The sequence below is a fragment of the Culex pipiens genome, chromosome 3 (assembly GCF_016801865.2).
Source record: "Culex pipiens pallens isolate TS chromosome 3, TS_CPP_V2, whole genome shotgun sequence".
In the NCBI taxonomy this organism is placed as follows: Eukaryota; Metazoa; Arthropoda; class Insecta; order Diptera; family Culicidae; genus Culex; species Culex pipiens.
The window spans coordinates 70,807,946-70,826,919 of NC_068939.1; the positions used below are offsets into that span (position 1 = coordinate 70,807,946).

At 38.5% G+C, this 18,974-nt stretch overlaps 1 protein-coding gene across 6 annotated transcripts in view; it reads left to right on the forward strand.

Moving 5' to 3' along the window:
- The window catches only part of LOC120419991 (protein furry), a 189,543-nt gene that overhangs the window by 52,141 nt on the left and 118,428 nt on the right, over positions 1–18,974 (forward strand). For all 6 annotated transcript variants that reach the window (XM_039582873.2, XM_039582875.2, XM_039582877.2 and 3 more), the window contains 4 exons: positions 75–242; positions 9,696–10,215; positions 11,820–11,930; positions 16,317–16,471. In XM_039582873.2, coding sequence (XP_039438807.1) covers positions 75–242; positions 9,696–10,215; positions 11,820–11,930; positions 16,317–16,471 — 954 coding nt within the window. The remainder of the gene's footprint in view (positions 1–74; positions 243–9,695; positions 10,216–11,819; positions 11,931–16,316; positions 16,472–18,974) is intronic.

Here is an 18,974-nt window from a genome sequence, read left to right on the forward strand (position 1 = left end):
CATACATACATGTAAATAAATGCTAAGTAGCGCGACGCTTTTTTGCACCCCTTTTCTTACAACCCTCTTTGCAGTTCCTCGCCGGATTCGCTGTCGGCGGACCGGAGCGACAAATCCAGCGGCACGACGGCCTCCCCGGTGGCCCTGTACAAGCTGGTGATTCCGCTGCTGCGCTGCGAGGTCACGGACATCCGGGACGCGGCCGTCAACGCCCTCGGCCTGATCAACCATGACGCCCTCAAGTGAGTATCGGAGGTGGGATATTTTTAGGGTCGCGGAAATTGTCTGGAAATTCGCAAGTTGATTTTTAAATATTTTTTTCTTTGATGACAAATTATGGTTACTATGGCTTCACAGGTTTTCTGGAATTAAAAAAAGCGCCCAAGTTGTTCATGGATGGTTCTTTGAAAAAGAACAATGAAAAATGATAGAAATTTTTCATTTTATGAAATAAAAAAATCACATTGGAAAGAAAAACTCTTAACATTTTAGAAACCTTTAGGGTCGGAAGTTTGATTTGGAAAACTTCGAGAAATATATTTGCAACGGTAATAAGATCAAAAGAAAATTTCACAAAAGTTTCATTTTTTAACATTGAAAATCGGACCAAAAGTTTCCGAGAATCGTCAGTTCACGCCATGGCTGAAGAAGATTATTAACGTTTTGAATTTTCACGATTTCACGTACAGCGTGAATTTCGTGAAATTTGAAGATTTCCGTGAAATCCCGTGAAATTTATCAATTTTGTCAAATCAATGCTTTGAACTAACAACATATTAAATATGTTATTCATAAAGACTTTTGAGTATTTTTTTAGGTTTTTATTGAAAAGCGTGATATGAACCATATGAAGAATAGAGCTCTATGACGTTTCGCGTACGCACACTAGCGCACGTAAATAACTCTATCGTTAGCAAAACATACAAACATGAATGCTGCAAATACTTAAATGATGTTAACAAAAATCAGTTAAATAAAAACATATTTTCGGAATCATCAAGTTATCACAAGGATGATATCATTAATCATTTGATTGCAGTTATGCTCAAACCAAAAAGTTAAAATTTTTACAAATTATGGCTTTTTCAACCGATTTTTTTAAATTTGATTGCTTTATTTTAAGAAATCATCTAAAAGCACATTCATTTAAAAGTAACAATCAGCAAGCAATTCCATTAGAGTAAAGACAAATACTGAGAAAATAGATTGCTATGTAGAGTTTCAATAATAGTTTAACAGTTTTCTTAGGAAACAAACTAAATTTAGTAACATTTTCATTCGCTGTTATGCCAATTTGACTACCATCATCAGGGTGACATTGGGTCGGGGTTGAGATTGGGTCATACGAAAATGCTCAAAATTTGTATGACCCAATCTCACCCTCGATGAAGGTACTACTTTATTTGAAAGGTATAATTTTACTGCCCATAATTGAAAATTCGGCTATTATACCAAATCAATTACTTTTGCCAGATTGATTTTTGATTTAGTTTTTGAAAAGTGAGATGAAAACATCAGTGTTTCAGTGTTATTTTGAGATTTGAAACCAAGGTCCCCGTGAAATTTGCTTTTTTTGAGCGCAAAGAATCACAAAACCTAGAGATTATTATTGCAAATCAATGTACCAAAAAATGTTCACCTTCGGAGGGACGCATCCTTTTCAAATATCCGAAACCTATAAAATATTTTACCAAGGGATTTTTTTATTTTATCCAATTTAAGATTTTTCATATATTTTGATGGAGGCGCACGATCATTAACAAAGCATTGTTTTAGAGGTGAAGATTCAAGAAGTATCGCGCGCCTCCTTTGAAATATATGAAAATTTTTTAAACTGGAATAAATTAGAAATCCCTAGATGAAATATCTAGGTCACAGATGTTTCTGGAGCAACATTTGAAACGGGCGCAAAAGTATTTTGACAGCTGCAACTATTCTGCAATTTCCCAGGCTTCAGGCAAGTATTTTACAAAACCCATAGTGTTAAATGGTTGAAGCTTGAAAAATAGCATAATAGTTCAAACTGTCAAAATGCGTATCCTCCCTATTCTCATGTTGCTCCAGATTCAAAAATGACCCTTAAGCGTCCTTCCGACAGCTGCAGCTGAAAATTTCAGGATAATTAGGTAACACTTTTAAAAACTCATTTCAACGTTTCGATTACTTTTTGAGGCTGTATCCCAGAAACTAATTGCCCGAGTTTCAAAGTCTCAGAGCTTTTCTCAGCTTTCCAAAACAAAATTTTATGGTGCTTTTCTTTCAACGAAGTTGACTTTATAGCTGTCGGCCACCATTGCTAGTACAGTAGTTGTTCGGTAACTGGGCGTTGTTTAACTGGGCTGCTTTTTAACTGGGCGCTCGATAACTGGGCTGTAGCCCAGTTAAAAAGCAGACAAACGTCAAAAAACCAAAACAAACCAAAATGACCGAGGGGTTAATGGATGCAAAAATCATATTCAATAAATAAAAAACATTTTTCAAAGTTTTGTTTAATTTCAAGTTAAAATTAAAGACATATGAAAAGTAAGCATTGTAAATAAATTTGAGTAACTTTTACTTTTTAAATTTCATCTGGAAAATATTATGCATCGGTAGTCCCCTCGTTATTTTTTGGTCAGCCCAGTTAGCGAGCAGCATTCGATGACTGGGCTACGTTCTCAGCCCAGTTACCGAACAACTACTGTACCAACCACTAGTGTCTTCCTTTTTATCTACAAGGACTTCGCCGCCCTGGACTCCTAAGTGTTTGAAAGTATGGCACGGAGCGACGGCGCCGAATACCCATATTTACACAAAGAAATTTTAGAGCGCCCGCCGCGGGATTCGAACCGGCGACCTCTGGATTGTGAATCCAGTGCGCGGTCCGATTGATCCACACGGGCGTCCACAAGTTTTTTTTTAAAATGCAACAAAAAAAAACTAAATGAAACCAAAAATGTATATCTGAGGTACAGTCATCCCTCATATTCGGAACAGTTTACAGATCGGCCAATGTTCAACAAATCATAGAAAATCGATAATTAAACATAATGATTTGCTTTTACCTTCATGTCAAAGCTTTTCTTGCGATCTTTCCATTGATGTATAGACCGGCTGTACATTTTAACGTTTTATATCTAGTTTTCAAAGAAAAACATTGACCTTTGAAATCCACAAATTCGGAACACTTTTTTCTTACGATGTAAACAAACTTTTTTTTCTCTCCAGGAGTACATATTTTTTACAAAATAATGACTTTGCACTCTGAAACCAATAAAACTCATGCTTAGTAATGTTTTATGAATAGTCTGATAACTTTTGTTGTGAAAATATCAGTTAAATTCAGGTGTTTCACAATTGTGGGAGACACAATAACATCCCACAATCATGGAACAGGCAATTTGGAGGCAGTGTTTTGGTGCTCTGGATAAAATAGTCTTGAAATGCAGTTTTTGTTTAAAAAGTATTACATTTACTAGTGAAATAGCAAGAGAATGTCCAAATAAAGACCCTAAAAATAGCAGGGTCGGCAGAAAAGTTGCATTTTGCGTTCTATTGACAAATTACCACAAAAGTGTTCCGAATTTGTGGGTGTTCCGAATATGTGGGATGACTGTATCTTTAACTTGAAAACGGTATTTTTTCTAATCAAAAGAAAATAGTTTTTGCTTTTATTCATTGTCCTTTCAATATTTTCCAAAAAACCACGATTTGTTCAAAACATCTCGGATTAGTTTTCAAAAAGCCGTAAGAGCCATTGGTAAACAAAGTCTTTTTTGCATCGGTATTCGACCTACTTACGAAAAACTAATATCAAAAATGCTCGAGATTGTTCGTCTACACGTCCTTCAAGTGCCCCAAACTTAAAATAAATGAATTTTTGTTTTATTTTCGAGAAAAACAAAAAATAGTGTCAGAGGTCACGATGGCTCTTACGGCTTTTTGAAAACTCATCCGAGACATCTTATCTCCTGAACCAGATTTAGCACCATCACGCACGCGGCTCAGAAGATGTCTTTTTAAATCCTACCTACAACTTTGCCGAAGATACCGAATCGATCACATAATCCCTTCTCAAGATACAGAATTTCATACATTTACATATCAATTTTGTATGGTCAGTTGGATGTAACAAAAATTACTTTTTGGCGGGCATTCAGGGGTTTGTTCCGGTGGGCATACTGAGCCCAAATCCCAAATATGAGCTTGATTGGACGTAACAGGAGCTGGCGCTCCGCCCTTCAATTTTAAATGGGATTTAACCCGTAAAAAAAGATTTTTTCAAAAATCTCTATTTTTAAGGCATTTTGGCCACCAATGCGTTTACCAAAAACATCACTGGCGTGTAGGCCAGATCCTTGCGCATCTTTTGGTATACATAACATTGAAGTTTGGAGCACCCTGGAGCTCGGTACAAACCTTTTAAGTTTGGCATTTTTTCAAAAAATCGGCCCCGGCAAAATCAAATGGCGTCTCGGGCGTCGCGAGGTGCGACGCATATCTTTTTTGCCGGGGACGATTTTTCGAAAAAATGCCAAACTTTGAAGGTCTGTACACTCATCCCTCATATTCGGAACAGTTTACAGATCGGCCAATGTTCAATAAATCATATAAAATCGATAATTGAACATAATGATTTGCTTTTACCTTCATGTGAAAGCTTTTCTTGCGATCTTTCGATTGATGTATAGACCGGCTGTACATTTTTACGATTTATATCAAGTTTTCGAAGAAAAACATTGACCATTGAAATCCACAAATTCGGAACACTTTTTTCTTACGATGTAAACAAACTTTTTTTTCTCTCCAGGAGTACATATTTTTTACAAAATAATGACTTTGCACTCTGAAACCAATAGAACTCATGGTTAGTGATGTTTTATGAATGGTCTGATAACTTTTTTGTGAAAATATCAGTTAAATTCAGGTGTTTCACAATTGTGGGAGACACAATAACATCCCACAATCATGGAACGGGCAATTTGGAGGCAGTATTTTGCTGCTCTGGATAAAATAGTCTTGAAATGCAGTTTTTGTTTGAAAAGTATTACTTTTACTGGTGAAATAGCAAGAGAATGTCCAAATAAAGGCCTTAAAAATAGCAGGGTCGGCAGAAAAGTTGCATTTTGCATTCTATTGACAAATTACCACAAAAGTGTTCCGAATTTGTGGGTGTTCCGAATATGTGGGATGACTGTATATATATACAGTCAAACCTCTTTTTACGCGAATTTTGGTTCTCGCGTAAAAAAAAATCGCGTAAAAAAAGTTCGCGCTATTTTGAATTTTTCGCGTAAAAAGAGTTCGCGCTATTTTGAATTGCTCGCGTAAAAAGAGTTTTCAGTATTTTTTAGTTTTATAAAGTATTATATTTTTTTAATAATAATAATGTAATTCCAGGTTATTCAAAATAGCTTCAGTGACCTACGCTGTATATTCTACAGCAGGTTGGGATGTTCTGGGTTATCCAAGAACTTCCGGAAGTAATGAACTGATTATCTACCTGTTCAACAAGGATATGTACCAGTGTATCCACCATCGTAATAATTGCAGGTAGCTTCCGTGACCTACGATGGTTACCTTGCATATCTGTTAGAATGTACTAGGTCATCCAAGAACTCTCGGAAGTTATGGCCTGGATATCTACCTGATCAACGGGGGTCTATATGACTATATTAACCATCGGTTTAGCTTCTGATAGCTTCAGTGGACCACGATGGACACTCTGCGGCGTGTTGGATTGTTTTGGGTCATCCAGGAACTCCCAGATGTCATGGCCTGGATATCTACCGGATCAACGGGGGTCTATATGGGGGAATTAACCATCGGTATAGCTTCAGATAGCTTCAGTGGACCACGATGGACATCCTGTGGCATGTTGGATTGTTTTGGGTCATCCAGAAACTCCTGGAAGTCATGGCCTGGATATCTGCCTGATCAACGGGGGTCTGTATGCCCATATTAACCATCGGTATAGCTTCAGATAGCTTCAGTGGACCACGATGGACACTCTGCGGCATGTTGGATCATCCAGGAACTCCCGGAAGTCATGGCCAGGATATCTACCTGTTCAATGGGGGTCTGTATGCCCATATTAACCATCGGTTTAGCTTCAGATAGCTTCAGTGGACCACGATGGACACTCTGCGGCATGTTGGATTGTTTTGGGTCATCCAAGAACTCCCGAATGTCATGGCCTGGATATCTACCGGATCAACGGGGGTCTATATGGGTGAATTAACCATCGGTATAGCTTCAGATAGCTTCAGTGGACGACGATGGACATCCTGTGGCATGTTGGATTGTTTTGGGTCATCCAGAAACTCCTGGAAGTCATGGCCTGGATATCTGCCTGATCAACGGGGGTCTGTATGGATATATGAACCATCGGTTTTGCTTCAGGTAGATTCCATGGACCACGATGGACATTCTGTAGCATGTTGCATTGTTTTGGGTCATCCAGAAACTCCCGAAAGTCATGGCCAAGATATCTATCCGATCAACGTGGGTCTATATGGCTACATTTACCATCGGTATAGCTTCAGGTAGATTTAATGGACCACGATGGACACTCTGCGGCATGTTGGATTGTTTTGGGTCATCCAAGAACTCCCGAATGTCATGGCCTGGATATCTACCGGATCAACGGGGGTCTATATGGGTGAATTAACCATCGGTATAGCTTCAGATAGCTTCAGTGGACCACGATGGACATCCTGTGGCATGTTGGATTGTTTTGGGTCATCCAGGAACTCCCGGAAGTCATGGCCTGGATATCTGCCTGATCAACGGGGGTCTGTATGGCTATATGAACCATCGGTTTAGCTTCAGGTAGATTCCATGGACCACGATGGACATTCTGTGGCATGTTGCATTGTTTTGGGTCATCCAGAAACTCCCGGAAGTCATGGCCTGGATATCTACCTGATCAACGGGGGTCTGTTTGGCCATATCAATCAGCGGTATAGCTTCAGGTAGCTTCAGTGGACCACGGTGGACACTCTGTGGCATGTTGGATTGTTTTTGGGTCATCCAGGAACTCCCGAAAGTCATGGCCAAGATATCTATCCGATCAACGTGGGTCTATATGGCTACATTAACCATCGGTATAGCTTCAGGTAGATTTAATGGACCACGATGGGCATTCTGTGGCTGGTTGGATTGTTTTGGGTCATCTAGGAACTCCCGGAAGTCCTGGCCTTAATATTTTCCTGATCAACGCATAAATGTCCCATTAGAATTAGCATTCGCATTTGAAGATGAGTTCCTGGATGTCTCAACACAATCTAACATGTCGCAAATTGTCCATCGTGGTCCACTGAAGCTACCTGCAGGTATACCGATGGTTGATATAACCATACAGACCCCCGTTGATCAGTTAGATATCCAGGCCATAACTTCCGGGAGTTCATGGATGACCCAAAACAATCCAACATGCCGCAGAGTGTCCATCGTGGTCCACTGAAGCTATCTGAAGCTATACCGATGGTTAATATGGGCATACAGACCCCCGTTGAACAGGTAGATATCCTGGCCATGACTTCCGGTAGTTCCTAGTTAACCCAAAACAATCCAACATGCCACAGGATGTCCATCGGGTTCCACTGAAGCTATCTGAAGCTATACCGATGGTAAATTCACCCATATAGACCCCCGTTGATCCGGTAGATATCCAGGCCATGACATCCGGGAGTTCCTGGATGACCCAAAACAATCCAACATGCCGCAGAGTGTCCATCGTGGTCCACTGAAGCTATCAGAAGCTATACCGATGGTTAATATAGTCATATAGACCCCCGTTGATCAGGTAGATATCCAGGTCATAACTTCCGGGAGTTCTTGGATGACCTAGTACATTCTAACAGATATGCAAGGTAACCATCGTAGGTCACGGAAGCTACCTGCAATTATTACGATGGTTAATATAGCCATACAGACCCCCGTTGATCAGGTAGATATCCAGGCCATGACTTCCGGGAGTTCCTGGATGACCCAAAACAATTCAACATGCCGCAGAGTGTCCATCGTGGTCCACTGAAGCTACTTGAAGCTATACCGATGGTTAATATAGCCATATGGACTCCCGTTGATCAGGTAGATATTCAGGCCATGACTTCCGGGAGTTCCTGGATGACCTCGTACATTCTAACAGATCGCAGAGAGTCCATCGTGGCTCACTGAAGCTACCTGAAGCTATATCGATGGTGAATACACCGGTACAAACACCCGTTGAACAGATAGATATTCTATTCGTGACTTCCGGATGTTCTTAGTTGTCCAGAACATCCCAATATGATGCAGTGTATCCGTAGGTCACCGAAGCTACTGATTGTAAAAACCCTGATTGTGGTCCCCGTTGAACAGAAAGATATGACCATAATGGTTAAGACTTCCGACAGTTTTAAATCGGATCGCGTTATTTTGAATTTTTCGCGTAAATTGAGTTCGCGTTATTTTGAATTCTTCGCGTAAAAAAAACCGCGTAAAAAAAATTTCGCGCAAAAGGAGGTCGCGTAAAAAGAGGTTTGACTGTACCAAAAGATGCGCAAGGGTCTGGCCTACACGCCAGTGATGTTTTTGGTAAACGCATTGGTGGCCAAAGTGTCTCAAAAATAGACATTTTTGAAAAAAAGTATTTTTGCGGGTTAAATCCCATTTAAAATTGAAGGGCGGAGCGCCAGCTCCTGTTACGTCTAATCAAGCTCATATTTGGGATTTGGGCTCAGTATGCCCACCGGAACAAACCCCTGAATGCCCACCAAAAAGTCAATTTTGTTACACTCTAATGGTCAGCCTCCAAAATTGTATGGAAAAACTAATGATGCAAAATTGCTTCTTTGACCTATTGAATGCATGGATAACGTTTCATCCAAATCAGAAAAATGGTATTTGAAAATCGCAATAGAGCCGAAATCGTACTCTGTATTAAAACTCAACATTAGGGTGACAAGAAAAAAAAAAATGTTTTTGGGAAAAGCTCAAGGGATACCCTCTGGCTTGATTCCTTAGGCAATAATAAGTAATAAGGGTCGCTTTTTATCAATCAAAAAAAAAAAAAAAAATTTCAAGCGTTTTTTGTCAACAATTGGTCATAAATAAGGCTAACAACTCTTGCTGAGCAAAAATCCGTATACTTTACCGCTATGACACCATGGTATAACAAAAACTGACAAGGAATTATTTAGATAAATTTGGAACCTGGGAATTAAAAATATTTTTGTTAAACGTTTAAAAGTTTACGAAATGTCAAGTTTGCTTTTACGAATGATATCGTTGTCAGTGTTGGGAAGGTCCTATAAATTCAAGCACAACACAAGGATTTCACAAGCTTTAGAAAGCCTTTTGATATTTTATTTGATAAATATGTTTTGTAAGGAATTTGAAAAGAAAAACTATTGACAATCAAGTTTGAGTCAATCAAAAAAGCAATGAAATTTTTAAAAAGTTGTTAAAATTCCGTTCAAATCCGTATTATGCGAAAAATTCCGTACAAAAATTCCGGCCTGTTAAAAATCCGCGGAGAGAGTCGAAAATCCGTATGGTAAGGAAAAAATCCGTACAGTTGGTAGCCTCATAAATAATCCTATGGACACCTTGGCCATATAAATAAAAGAAACTTCGACGAAACATCAATTTGCGTAAAGTCCAGAGAATTTCCCTATAATCAAATGTATGATTGATTGTAACCCTTTGTTTGCTCGCCCGCCTTCGACCAGGGATCTGATGGAGGAGCTGGTCGTGTACATCCGCGAGGCCATCGATCGCAAGCAGGAAAACATGCGTCGGCGTCGCCGGCGGGACGCCCTGCGGCTGCAGCTGGTCCGCGTGCTGGAAAGAATCGTCGAAAACGGCACCTTCGGCATTAGTCCGTTTGTGCTGGAGCGCGACAGCCTGTCCCTGCATCCGACCTTCGTGGAGTACATCGACGGGGCGCGGCTCTACCTGGAGGCGGAAACGGACAAAGACAACAGCAGCATGCGCGAGGTGAAAACTCATTTCTGTGATTTCATTCGGAAGATGATTAAAAACTTTTCGCTGGAATCGTGCTCGACGCTGTTGACGCGTGAGCTGAAGCGGAATTTGGTTAATTTGTTTGCCTCGTGGAGCGGATCGGCGTATGCGGCACCGTTCGGTGTCATCGTGGGTGCGTCCGCCAGTGCCAGCCATCACGCCATTAGCAGCAGCATCGTTAGCGTTTCCGTGGATGAGGACAAGTTGCAGTTTGGTGCACTGCAGGTAATTTTGAGCGACACACCTTTGACATTATGAAGTTAGAAAACCGTGAAACCAGTTTAAAACTATCAAGGTGGGGGGAGGGATTATAGAGTGGATATGCTTACACCTTATTAAGGTGAGCTGTTCCAAGAAAGTTATACGCCTTAATTATGCAAAGCGTAAATTCATTACATCGTGTTTCTTTGAAAAGGTGTTAATCCTTGCAATATAGAATAGTCTTTTGCATATTAATTATATGATAATCATTAGGGTGGGTACGTTTTTCAAAAAGTTCTCGGATCGAGTTTTAGTATGGTTCCCCTTGTAGGGCATGCCCATAGGGACTTTCATGCCAAATATCAGCTCATTTGGTTGTAAACTGGCTGCGCGCATCAGGGTTAAAGTTTACATGGGAATTACTATGGGAAATTGAAACTTTTTGTTCAAACGCTCCTACAGGTCTGGGAAAATCACGCGCCAACTTCTGGTATGGTCAGGCCTATGGGGAATGGTCTGGAGAACACTTTTCCCGAAGAGAGCATATGGATTCGTTGTCCCTAGACCTGGCGCATCGGCAAACAATCCGATGTCTCCGGAATCAACGGTTTTCCTTGAAAAAGCATCAAATTTTCCTTAGCATGCTATGAAAGCTCGATGAACACCGCGACGCCATACGTCAGGCAGCTACCACGTGGGTGAAAAACGGCTGGAATATTTAATTGCAAACCTTCTTTTAACTAGAAAATGATCATTTCGAGTAATCCTGATATTATTTAGTCGAATTCAGAATCTTTGCATAGCAAATTTGTATTTTTTTTTTGCAAATATTTCAACCACGTGGTAGCTGCCTGACGTTTGGCGTCGCGGTGTTCATCGAGCTTTCATAGCATGCTAAGGAAAATTTGATGCTTTTTCAAGGAAAACCGTTGATTCCGGAGACATCGTATTGTTTGCCGATGCGCCAGGTCTAGGGACAACGAATCCATATGCTTTCTTCGGGAAAAGTGTTCTCCAGACCATTCCCCATAGGCCTGACCATACCAGAAGTTGGCGCGTGGTTTTCCCAGACCTGTAGGAGGAGCGTTTGAACAAAAAGTTCCAATTTCCCATAGTAATTCCCATGTAAACTTTAACCCTGATGCGCGCAGCCAGTTTACAACCAAATGAGCTGATATTTGGCATGAAAGTCCCTATGGGCATGCCCTACAAGGGGAACCATACTAAAACTCGATCCGAGAACTTTTTGAAAAACGTACCCACCCTAATAATCATGTTGGGCATATCCGCTTATTTCTTTAAAAGATCAAGTTTTGCTAAGTTTAATTGTGCTGTGACCATTTGAAGCAAATTGGTAAACCTTGAACGTTCCGAGCAAAGCATCTTTAAAAACGTTATTAATAATTCCCCTCCCTAGCTCGTAAGATTTCTCTATTTATTGGTATTACCCCCGGGCAGCCTTAAGTCAGGCGTGAGGGTGGGGTGGCCCAGCAAAACCGGATAATTATTATTATTTTTATCGCCCTCAAGACCGCCACGGCATTTCGAACAACTCAGGGGTAATTACTTTTCTAGTGAAAATTCTTATTTCTGTTTTTTCCCGCTCTCTCACTTTTTCCGACCGACAGGCAACGTCTGCGCTGCTTTGCTGCGGACCGTGCTTCAATCCGAGCCATCTGGCCGAGGACGGGGCCATCTACAACTGGCTGGACCTGCTGATGGCAGCCAAGGACGAGAAGGTAAGTCAATTAGTTTCCACGACGGTGTGGTCGCTCGGTCGTGTCTATAGGTGAAGATCACCAGAGTTAATGGAGAGCAATGACGGGAATTTCTTGTTTACACGTTTCTCGTTAGGAGGTGTACAGGTAGATTTTAAAGACAAAAAGCTAAACAGTATTTTCTATTTACAAAGATAAACGAAAGCTTATTTGATGGTGGTGGGACAACGGGTTGAAAGGCTTCAAAAATGATGATATTTCTGGATTTTTAGTCAGTTGGAATTCATTAAAATTTCGGAATTTTTTTGACAACGAGTTTCATAGAGGCTATTGAGCTTATAGTTCCTTAAAAAAACTCTAGATTTGTGCATATTCTGACCATGGGAACCCCTCCCTATAATCGCTTGAAGTTTGTATGGAAGAAATCGCAAAAATGTATGGAGAAAAGCAACTGCTTTACTTTTTTAACCTGAGGAGGGCGCCATAAGTATTCGATTCTTACCATTTCTCAGATGTAGAACCTTCATTATATATATCTCGAAGACACCATATAGTTTGGATTATTTTCCAGGGCCCCGAGGAATCCCAGTTTTGGACCACTCTAATATGCATCACATTGTTTTTTTTGCTTTTGTCTTCTCTACAAGTTTGTAGAAGATTTGTACACTCTAAAAGTAACCCTTTAGAGTTTTGTTCTGAATGAAATAAAAATAAATATATCATTTAGGATTATTGCTGATTTGAAAAGTACACAAAATTTTCCATAAAATAGACATGGGTAGATTTTTGATAGTTAAATAATGGAAAATGGCAAGTTTTTTAATTCCTCATCTTACTGAGTAAAGGCTTCAAAATCACTTGGAAAATGAACTTCTTAATTACACATCCTAGACCCACCTATTTACTCAGGACCAAAATCTGAGCTAATGTCTGTGTGTGCAAATTTTGATCAAAAAATGTTTTTCTCGCATATTTCGGAACTGGCTGCACCGATTTGGTCCGGTTTGGACTCATTCGATCCGTCTTGGGGTCCCATAAGTCGCTATTGAAAATTATAAAGTTTAGTTTAGTACTTCAAAAGTTATGCTTACAAAACGATTTTGGATAAAGTTCGCAAGATTGTAAAAAGGGTGATTTTTGTATACAGAAAAAAAAGATGGTAATATTCATCAGGAAACGGTGACAGATTTTTTGTAAAAAAAATGTGTAATCTTACATCAGAAAATGATGAATTTTCACAGTTTCTGGTGAATATTCATCAGGTTCACATTTATTCGGTAATATTACTCAATCTACCAAATTTTAAACATGCCAAATTTAAACTTTTTCTTGCTGTGTAAGCAAACCCATAATGTTATTCAATTTTAGAAAGAAATTAAAATACCTGATTTTCTCATAGATTTGGTGTCTTCCGCAAAGCAATAGGTTAAAAAAGTCTTTAAAATAACCTATTTTTATTACTTTTTTTCATCAAAGGGAAATTCACAAAACCCTTAGTTTGTTATATGTTTTAGTGATTTTTTGTTTAAACGGAGATTGAATACAGCGAATATTCGGATAATGGGTTATCCGAAGTCCCATACAAGACTTTGGAGAATCGAACTTCGGATAATAGAATTTCGGATAACACTAGCCAACAAATTTTCTGCGCAGGCTCAAATCGAGGGGAAGCATGAAGTTTAGGGTCTCCAGAAACACGTGTACTTTGAATTTTTCAAAAAACATTTATTTAGTGCATATTGCATGCAATTTTGTTAATTGTATGCAAGAGCGACGAACCGCCCTAATTCACCATACAAACAATTCGGCCCTTTCTGAATATTTTTGAAAAATTCAAAGTGCACGGGTTTCTGGGGACCCTAAATGTCATTTTTCCACTCGAGTTGGTCATGCGCAGTCATTTTAGAAATTTTTTGTAAGTCAGTGTAATCGAGTCTTGACTGTATTAAACAAATTTTTTTTTTCAAAATATGGTAAAAATGTAATTGCTTCAACAGGTTTTTTTGTGAGTTGTTTTCCTGTTGTCTGCTTCCTTTTACAACAAACTTTATTTGCATCCATTGAGATAAATGCCTAAAACACATCTGAAAGGATCCCCCAAAACTCTGTACTGCATCGACAAAACTACTGTTAAACTGAATTGAATTCAATGTATTTGTTTTTTATTTATTTTAAATGTAGAATCAAATTTGCTATGGAAAAGTAGAGTACATTATTATTTCTGATAAAATTTACCGTTGAAGGGTGAATTAGAGGTACAACAAAAGATTTCTACGTAGGCTTTGAAAATTGGACTTATTTGTTGTCGAGAAAGAAAAGAGCATTGCAATGAATAACATTTTAAATTTTCTTGCACTTTTTTGAACATGGGAAAATTATGCGTAGAACGGCAGTATATGACAAACTAATCTTAAAAATGTAAAAAAAGTCAAAATCGTCCAAATATGACATGGGACAACTATGCGTATATGGGCAGATATCTACAAACAAAAAAATATTTCCGAATGTTACATCATTTATGATGTAACACTTTTGCACGTCATTAAACATTGCAATGCAATGCAATTTGATGTAAATTTGCAACAAATTATGCGTAAAAACATAATTTTACGTGTGATTCAACCGTTTACGTCTAATCTCATCAACTGAGTTTACATGTGATTGATTTTTTTACGTGTCTAGTACATTCAAAATTATTTTTTCTATGTAGCTAAATATTTTTCCAATTCTTTTTATTTTCAGATTTAAAATAAAACACTTAGCAAATTTCAATTGTCTCAATTTGGATTCTTTGCAATGCTATTCTTAACAACTATTAAATTTTCAAAATATAAAAAGGAAAATTGTAGAGGTTATGATGTTACACATGACCAATATGGCAAAAAACTTGTTGTTCTCTTGAAATCATTTTTTTTTGCAATAAAATTTTAGTATGTCTTTTGAATTACATAATTTAGATTTAATTTAATGATATTAATGTTGGCACTTAATGCCAACTATGTGTTTCAATATGTATTGCATGCAGGCAAAAAATTAAAAAGCTTTTTGAGTGCGTGTGTGTGTGTGGTCGTGAGCATCAAAATTGCTACTAAACATTTCTGTAGCTTTCGGTTAGCTTATGTCGCAAATGTTACGCGAAAATTTTGGATTGATCCGTAAGTCATTTCTCGGGTGAGTTTTCAAAAATCCGTAATAGCCACATTGACCTCCGACACTAATTTTTGTTTTTTTTTTCAAATTGAAACAATATTTCATTTGTTTTAAGTATAGGGCACTTGAAGGACGTGTAGATGAACAATCTTAAGCATTTGTCCATTAAAAATAAATGCTGCTCTAATTTTTTTAGGGAGCATTTTAAACATTTTTGTAGTAAAAAGTTATTTATTTTAAGAGAATTGCTCAGTATGTCGAAAAGGACAGAAATAGAAATGAAAAGCATGATAAGTTTTTTTATGACTTATCAATAAATAATATTGAGTATTTTTTAGAATATATTCAAAAAACTAGATGTTTTTAAAGTGTTATCTTATCCTCATCATTATCTGCCAACTTGCTTAAAGCACCAAATTGATTTGTTTCTTTTTCACGAGGTTCTGATTTTGAAATATTAGAGCGAGTTGTGGCGCTATAACCACGGCAAATAGTGTCCAGGTCATTTGTGGAAATACAATGTCCCATCCCTAGAGGGTACCGGAGCACCAAAACTTCTTAGCATGGTGGCTCCCAACGATTTAATGCTTAAACAAACAGGAACGTGAGCGGGGGATCCCCACGTTTCTTCCTCCCCTGTAGATTCAGAATTGTATTGTTGTTTGAACATTCGTGCTCATACCCAATCCATTTCAACGAATCATCTTTGCGGTTAACTTTACGCAGTTGGCCTGGCCGTTATAACGTTTGTGATGTTTCAAAGCAATTTATTGCATTAGGGCACTGCAATTGTTAATAATGACAAGAGGATGCTAGGCGTTAATCAACCTAAGGCATTTTCCAGGATGCCCTCGAAAGAATGGCTCCGCTAGGGTTAGATTAGATTAGATTAGATTAGACGAGGTTCTGATTTTGAAATATTTGGAAAACATATTTCTATGGAAAGCTACCAAAATTTTGACCATTGTGGAGCTCCCGACAAAGTTTTGGGCAAATAAATAAACACAAGAACAAACGAGTTCCGTGTTTCCCACCAACCAACCAGCTAATTACAGTTTAAAGATGAGTTTTCCTTTCTGCTTGTACCATCGTTTGCACATCACCCCCGGATTTTTCAATGCCTTCGATTGGATTAGTTTTAGGATGGGTCTGGACCACAGCTGCAATGATTTATGTGGCAAATCCGTGATCGCGTACAAAAACAACCACAAAATAATGACAAACTTTCTTACATCTTTTTACCTTCTCTCTCGCCAGATTTACGACCTCGCCAAGGAAACCGTAGTGCTGCTGCTCGAGTCCAACCCCGACATTGGCCAGCTGCTGGAGTGGGTTATCGATCGGTGTTACACGGCGTGCCCACGTGAAGCGGACGCTTGCTTTCTCGCGCTGGCCGTCATCTTTAGTGCACGGTAGGTCCTCCTCTTTCAAGTACCCCCAATTTGGGACTGGGATAGATTTCTTTTTTTATGCTTTATTTCGTCGTCGCTATTGAGGATGTCGTTGAAGTTGTATTGCCTCAATTTGCGCGGTAATCGTTTTATGTGTGAGGCTTATTACTTTCCGTTGAATGCGGCAAAGTTGGGCAGATAAAAAAGTTTGGCCAAATTATTTACAACCATCTTTATGAACGTTTAAATATGAAAACAATTCTTCACTCATTTAATTTCTATTCCAAGCAAAAGTTCCCTGGCTTATAAGTTAAAACTTTTCCAAAACCAGATTCAATACTTTCCCGGGCAAGATTGCGCCTTTATTTGCCGCTCCAGGGGAATTTCACGACTGACTTTTCACGACTCGCTCGGATCACGACCCAAAGAACCGGAAGGCAAAAAGACATAAAAACAATTCGAGTATAAAGCCTCCCCAAACTCACTGCTACACCGGTTGTTGGGGGTCACCCGATCAAGCTTAGAGGTGGTGGCCCTTCCGCCATAAATCGACACACGATGCTCGTAAAATGCTGAAATTGATAAGGTTTGATTTCTTTGTGACCGAGAAGGTGGCCCCAAGCACAGATGTGAGCAGTTTTAAACATTGGGAAATGCATCATCAGTACGAGGGGTGGAAATAGTTTCATTTTCCAGCTTGATGAGGAGTCTGGAATGATGCGATGGAAGTTAAATTACGGATGGATTACTTGCTGCCTGTTTGACATTTTCGTGATGAGCATTTACAGTTGAATATTTTTTTTAAATAGTTATTTTTTAAATTTGATTTTTTTAGGTAATCTTGAGTAATTGTCTACATTTTTGCAAATTGATTTTTTGTTTTATTTTTGCTGGTATTTTATTTTAAAGAAATAGTTACACTGAGTTTCTCTATGGGATTCCCTATGTTTATATGAATTAAAAAAAATAAAACTCTACATAATACAAAGAGACGAGTTGTTCCTTTTAATTCCGCTATATATTTAAATATCTAAAGAAGGTATTAAAATCTATAGCGGAAATAAAAGGAACAACTCGTCTCTTTGTATTCACAGTAATGCTTTCTGCTAAAACGCTCAACCAAACCACAACTCTAGAGAAACCAGGGTGGCCACCATATTTTGACTTTCAAATTCCCGAAAAGTTTTTACATTAATTTAAGTTTTTTTTTAATCTTTCGAATAATGGTCTCGAGTCGCGAGAATAGTGATACCATTTACGGACACAGAGAACACAGCTCGAAATGGGCGAGAGAATTATTCCCTCGAGGTTTATTTACAAAAAAAAAACAAAGTGTCAACTACGGGAATCGAACCAGAGTCCTTTGACAGACAAACCCAATAGGGGGATGGCGTCGCTATTTTTAGACCACGTTTTCCACTTTTTCTCATCGAAACCGACTACTTTATCGACTTCAATTTGCTGGGCGAGATAGGACGCCGTCTATTTTTAGACGATGACTCAGCACTTTTCCACTCTTGCGCTTAAAAAAACCAGGTGGCAGCACGATGTAACGCCACGTCCCTATGACTTAACTGCCTCGGCCACCGCAGCTTGGTGACCACGTAGTGGTCAGAAGTCGATGTATGACACTTGTTGGAGATTTATTGTTTCAATTAACGAATAAACACATTTGTTTTGGTGGCATTATTATTTCGATTTTGGCACTGAGCCCTCATTGAATTTTGAGTGAACGATTTTCTCGACTCTGAATTGTGGGTGTACATTTGGTGCAGGTATTTTTTATGTTTTAATTTCTCAGGAATGCTTTCAACAGGTCGCAAGTACAAGCAAGTACAACGGCTTCATTTGCTAGGGGGGTTTGTCATTGTTAACCCTCTACAACCCAACCCCGCCTTTAGACGGGCTTCGATTTAAAGAATCGCCAAAATTCCATTTTTTAGCCAATTTTTGATCTTTAAAAAGCGTTGGATAGAAAAACTCTTAAAATTTTAGAAAATTTATGGGTTGGAAGTTTTACTTGTTTTACGTGACTTTGCCAATGTTTTTAAAAATGTCATTTTTTTTAGGGGTCAACTTTGGCTGTGTTTTTACTAACATTTCCGATATTTTAAGTAAAAAGCAGTATGCAGTATTTTTTTAGTGTACCAGACTATTTTTTTTACAACTTAAATGATAATGGTGCCATTTTGAAGCAAAAAATGTTAAAAACAAGCAAAAAATAGAAAAAAAGGGACTGTAAAATCATGAAAAAATTAGATAGGCAAAATGTAATGATAGGAGGTGGTAGAATAGGCCAAATACTATTAAAAACAAAGATAAAATAAACAAGATATGCAAATTAACATACTAAAAATTAATCAAGAAAAACATAAAACAAGAGAAGTAAAGTTTTTCGTAGAACAAAAGTTGCTCAAAATGACCTCCTGAACTCGGGAAAAATAAAAAAAAATCGAAAAAAAATTGGCAGTAGAGGGTTAATCCAGCGGAAAAATTAAAAAAACGAATAAATAATTAAAATGTT